Raw genomic sequence first — 6077 nt, 5'->3', positions numbered from 1 at the left:
GGTTTTAGTGTTTACCATATACCCTATATTGAAAATATTTTAACTGGCATATATAAAATTTCTCTCTAATTTTATTTTTATAATAAGTTTAAACCTTTCTTTGTAATTTCCATATTACATTTGTTTTGAACTATGGCATATTTCTCTATTTAAGTTACTGATTTAAAAATAACTTTCAAGTCAGGCCTGAGGACATTGTGACTAGGGTAAATCAAATCTGCAAACATGGCGGACGCAGTGGACATCGATTTGTACGCCGACGATGTAGATCAAGAATTTAATCAGGTAAAATAGATATTTTACCTCTAAAACTATTTTCATTGTATTGATTATTGTTTAAGGATTGCGTATGTTGATTTTGATGGAATACTATGGAAGGAAGACGCAGAAATTGTGTTTTCTTTAGTGGCACTAATTCATTTGATTGTGCTTGAAACTGCAGAATTCGTCACCTATGCCATGTGTGTTTAAACTAAAGGGTTCATTAGCTCGAGATACTCTAGCTAAAATACAGGTTTACATTTACTGTCTTACATTATCTTGCTATATTTCAGCTAGAGCGCCACATGCACTAATGTAGCGCTTCCGGGTTTTTTTTGGAGAACAATAATAATACAATACTGTTAGTCACTGTTACGTAAGACGAAGAAGAAACCCGCCCCGCCGCGCCCGGAGCCCGCCCTACTCATTATTTCATTGTACTTATTGCAATATGCCTCCACACATTACGTAATCAACACAAAGCTTTTGTGAGGACTAGTGAGTGGATTAAGAAATTGACAGCGGAGGTTTTTAGTTGTCAATCATGAATTGCCGCAACGTTTTAGTTGCTCGAGAACTCTAGCTTCGAATTTGCACACGATAGTTACGCATTCGATGCTAGAGTACTTTACTATGGTTTTTCGGTCGGACAGCGGTGCAATTTTTTACACCGGAGGTTATTTATTCTGTTAATGTTGAAATTTGAATGAAAGTTATTTCGATGAATCAACTTAGGCCTGCTAAGAATACGCGATTTTGGAGGCCAAAAACGCACCCCGATTTTCCAAAAACGCAAAAATCCGTGATTTCCGCCAAAACGCAAAAATTAAAAAAATAAATGTTTTTTGTGTTTTTTTTATGATTTTTAATATTTTTTTTTCATGGATTTGGAGAGTCCCTAACATCAAGTGCTACCATCATTTAAAAAAAAAAGAAAAAAAAAAAAAAAATAAAGAAAAAAAAAAAAAAAAAAAAATTGCGTTTAAAAAAAAAAATTTTGCGGATTTAGAGAATCCCTTGACCTAGATTGAGGTACTGCAATCATTTGTGGTTGATTTTAAAAAAATTGGAAAAAAGATACCAAAAAATTACAAGTTTGTATCCAAATGGGACCGATTTGTAACTTGTGTTCACTGCATAGTCTATTGAAGATATAAAAATGCATTGGTTTTGTACACAAGTCTATATCTTGGATAGATTTTGAAGTGAACACAAGTTACAAATTGGTCCCATTTGGATACAAACTTGTAATTTGTTTGTATCTTTTTTCCAATTTTTTTTTTTTTTAATTTGTTTTTAATGATGGTAGCACTTGATGTTAGGTCCAGGGACTCTTCAAATCCGTGAAAAAAAATTAAAAATCGCAAAAAAAAAAAAAAAAGCATAATTGGAGCCAAAATACGCAAATTGCGGCGCAAATAACGCAATTGCGTATTCTTAGCAGCCCTAAATCAACTGTATCTTTTGAGCAAGATTTGCGTATTTTGGACAGTCTAAAATTTTGCTGAAGTGTAATTTTAGCAACATTTTTGATGCAATCACCTGTCGTGATCGGCTGTGTTTACTTCTGACCTTCCATTGCTTTACACGGTGTCATGCTTCAGCGAATCCGACTAGATTTTGAATGCAAAGGTCTCTAGCCTAGAATGTGAAGCTACCGGTGAGCAAATTCTTGGCTAGAGTTCTCGAGCAACGTTTTAGTATTTTACTGCATGGCATTCCGCAAGCACCATGACAAATTATGCCAAATTTTTCCAAAGATCATCTCATATGAAATAAGCTGAATGCGATCTGTATTTTTGTAACATTCCGATCACTTTTGATCACCTATTATCGGCAAATTTGCTTGAAAACATGTGAGTTCATGTTGTGTAAACATAATTAGCATGAACACAAATGAAATAACGATGCAATACAATGCAATTTGAATGCGCAGCAGATCTATAGAAATAACGTGGCCCGGTTTTATGCAGAATTAGACCACGTCTGGAGTTCATACTAGCTCGAGATACTCTAGCTAAAATACAGGTTTACATTTTACTATATCATGACATTATCTTGCTGTATTTCAGCTAGAGCGCCATAGGTAGAAAACCCAGGGTTTTTCTGAGAACAATACAAAATACGTAATCTTTTCATGACTTCAGACAGTGACGCGACCTCGATGGCCATCATTTCTATTCACCATGTCCATTGAAGTGAGAGAGAATCGAATAGATGCGTGTTCGTCACAACAGAAATTAACACAATAGAAATTAGCATCTCATGAATGCGCAACCAATCTTTAGAAATAAGAAAATCCACTTTTAGACGGAATGAGCTCATGTCTGGTTCATACCACTAAATAAATGCACATGCGAAGCGGTTTCCGGGAAAAGTTTATTTGCATCAAAAACAATTTTAGTTTTGAAAGTCATGTTTTACTAGAACTTGATTGATGAACAAACAAGGTCGAAAGTTCAAACGCGGCTAGCAGTCGGATGTAATTTGTAAACACAAGGAAATCTTGCCTTTTTATATAGCGCTAATTTTCTCAAAAAGTAAGACCTAAAATGTGGATTCATTTTCAGATTCCGTATACGTAGTTGCGGACGTACATTCAGAAGACTTTGAGGACTCACCCAGAATTTCTAAATTATTAAGGCTTTTGTAAGATAGAAAACACTATTATGAAAAATCTGTGACACACTACGGAGACTACCATCTAATAATTTGTTCTCAAAAAAGGATGCACAGGAACTGATCAAATTTAGAACATTCAACCTGCATTGTAAACAACCCACACTGAACAAGAATACCCACTATGGTCGCATGTCACAAATAGGTCACCCAAAAATGGAGGAGCCGTAACATGAAAATTCTTTCTTCACATTTCAAGTTTGGTTTATTCTAAAAGTATAATACCTATTGTAGAAAGTGTGGTGTCATTTTGTAGATAATTATGTTCTTTGTCAAATACAAAAAACCCCAAGTCAATCGGACAACTACTTTGAGATTTATACTTCAAATGTAAGATGTGTCAATGGAGGAGCCGTGTCGGGGGAGCCGGGGCGGGGGAGCCCCATAGGGTTGTACACAAAATTGTGAAAATATGGCAAACTTTAAACCTTTGTATCTTAAAAAGTACAAAGCATGGACCACAAATTGCACATATATCATCCTGGGTTGAACATCTACCTTATACTAGATCAACTATAACAAAAGATGTAACTAATTAATTGCCTAATTAAATGCTAATTAGGACAGGTTTCCCAATATGTTACTGTACAAAGTGTGCACGTAATGCTCCGACATTTCTAAATGCCCTATCTCTTGCCCGAGTCACCCTGCTTATTCAAAAATACACATATTTTTAGTGAAATTTGATGAGGAATTCAATTATGCAATTAGTTTTAGTGCCAGACATGGAGGAAAAAAGTTTTGATTGATAATGTCATAAAAATTGTAAAATTATTTTACAATTTTTGACCACCCTGTATGTTTAACGCAAGGGATACAAGCTCTTTCTTCCTAATTTGTTTGAAGGGCCCATGTAATGTCTTTCTGAATCAATATTTATTTTGAGCTACATAGCTTTCAGAAAAGGAAAATATGGGGTTCACCATGACAATAAAGATGCTAATTTTGTTGATGTTCCACCCTGTATATTTCTTACCCACCCTGTATTATAATATCATACTTTGTTGATTTGGCATCCTTGTAATATAAGCTTTCCAGAAATATAAACTTATAATGGTCTAAAATGTATTCATTAAAAGTTGTGTTGAAGTAAATCAAAATTGGTGATATTTTTATCATTTTACATTATGTTACACAAAAGATGACCAATTCATGACATGCGACCCTATGCGTACAGTGACTGTGTGAGGCAGTAGTGTTTAATTTGACATATAATTTAGTGTTGGTGTAGCATTTTGTGTGTGTGTATTTATGAAGGACTTGCTGCCGACAAAACAGTGTTGATTGATTTTAATGAAATTGTAATATTATTGGTATTTTTATGTTAGGAAGCAGAGCAGTTCAACTCAAGTTCTGGAGCAGTTGATCTCTATGATGATGTCATCACAGCCTCAGGCACAGTAGATGGAGGACAGACTAATAATCAACGTGTATGTAATCAAATTCTGAATCAATAGGCTAAGCTGTAAATTAATTTTTTTAACACAATGCAAAAGAAAAAAAAAAAAGTTTCTATCAATTCTCAATATTCATATTTTGTGAAATTTTGACCGTTTTGTTCATTGAAATAGCACAAACTGAGCCACTCTCTACAGTCCAACATTTTATCTGGCCATAATGGAACCAAACAAATAAGTAAAAATCTGGTTTTAAGTAATTATGTTATGTGTAATTCTGCATTGAATGTTTGAAGTGCTTCAATTTTTACAAAATAATACTCAATATGGGGTTATAACACTGAAAGATGTATTTGAGTGCTACATGTATGTGCAATATATATGTCCTGAATGAAATTAGGGTGACAATCTGGAAAATCATTAAAGACAATTTTTCCTTTGAAGATCACCCAACATGATATGGACAGATCTGTAAGAGAGATTGAACTTGAACTAAAAAAACACTAATCTCTAGGTGTAGTTCATTGTGTTGTGTTTTTGTCATTTTATCAATCATCAGGATTGATTTTATCGGGTAGACCACAAGGACCTATATATGGCTACCTACCACCCCTATTGAGCAAACCTGTTGCATGAATCGGGTCACCTTTCTGGGATTAACTGTGATTTTGTGAAAATAATTACATTTCTGATTTTCTGGGTGTCATTTTTTTTAAAGTTCAAGCTGGTTATAACACTGAAAGATGTATTTGAGTGCTATGTGCAATATATATGTCCTGAATGAAATTAGGGTGACAATCTGGAAAATCATTAAAGACAATTTTTCCTTTGAAGATCACCCAACATGATATGGACAGATCTGTAAGAGAGATTGAACTTGAACTAAAAAAACACTAATCTCTAGGTGTAGTTCATTGTGTTGTGTTTTTGTCATTTTATCAATCATCAGGATTGATTTTATCGGGTAGACCATAAGGACCTATATATATGGCTACCTACCACCCCTATTGAGCAAACCTGTTGCATGAATCGGGTCACTTTTCTGGGATTAACTGTGATTTTGTGAAAATAATTACATTTCTGATTTTCTGGGTGTCATTTTTTTTAAAGTTCAAGCTTAAAACAATTGGCAAGGTACTACCTTTTAGGACAGTTCAAGGCAAATTATATGACATGTTTTAGTTTATTATAAAACAACCACCATTAAACTTATGGCCCATGTGCTGTCACAGGTTAGTGAGTTTCTTAAACTGATTTGTTTCTTTGTACAGAGGTATTCAGCTGGTGGTGATGCTGGTCCTCCAGGGAAACCACCTGCCCAAGTCAACCGGACATCATCCAGTAGTAGTAGTAGTAACTTCTCACATTCATCAAGGAGGATTGGCCTCTATGTTGGCAACCTAACATGGGTGAGACAATCAATTTGTGTTAAATAGTAGTAGTGTACTCTGGGAATGGCAAAATATATGTGTGAAAGATAGCAAGTAATTACTAGCTGTGTTGGTAGACATTAAAATTTACTGTAAATATTTGAAGTCCTCTGCCGTCTGTATGTCCCTCCATTTGTGTGTCCGATTATGTGATGTCTTTTGATCTAAGTGAGTATTGGTGTCCATCTTCACAGCATTGATTTATCTCGAGTAGGCAGTGGTTTGAGTTAGAGGTAGGTTATGGGTCAAATGTCAAATGGGGTCAAATAGGGTTAAACTGTTATAAACATTGCCCTGAGTTAATCCAGCT

At 34.7% G+C, this 6077-nt stretch overlaps 1 protein-coding gene across 3 annotated transcripts in view; it reads left to right on the top strand.

Annotated features, from left to right (window-relative positions):
* Nucleotides 1-177: 177 nt before the first annotated feature.
* LOC140150441 (uncharacterized) overlaps nucleotides 178-6077 on the top strand; it is a 39077-nt gene continuing 33177 nt past the window's right edge. For all 3 annotated transcript variants that reach the window (XM_072172471.1, XM_072172462.1, XM_072172457.1), the window contains exons 1-3: nucleotides 178-285; nucleotides 4269-4370; nucleotides 5609-5746. In XM_072172471.1, coding sequence (XP_072028572.1) covers nucleotides 226-285; nucleotides 4269-4370; nucleotides 5609-5746 — 300 coding nt within the window. In that variant the 5' untranslated portion in view covers nucleotides 178-225. The remainder of the gene's footprint in view (nucleotides 286-4268; nucleotides 4371-5608; nucleotides 5747-6077) is intronic.

This window comes from Amphiura filiformis, chromosome 1, assembly GCF_039555335.1.
Source record: "Amphiura filiformis chromosome 1, Afil_fr2py, whole genome shotgun sequence".
NCBI lineage: Eukaryota > Metazoa > Echinodermata > Ophiuroidea > Amphilepidida > Amphiuridae > Amphiura > Amphiura filiformis.
Note: the sequence above shows the minus strand (reverse complement) of the source record. Positions and strands in the feature narration are given on the sequence as shown.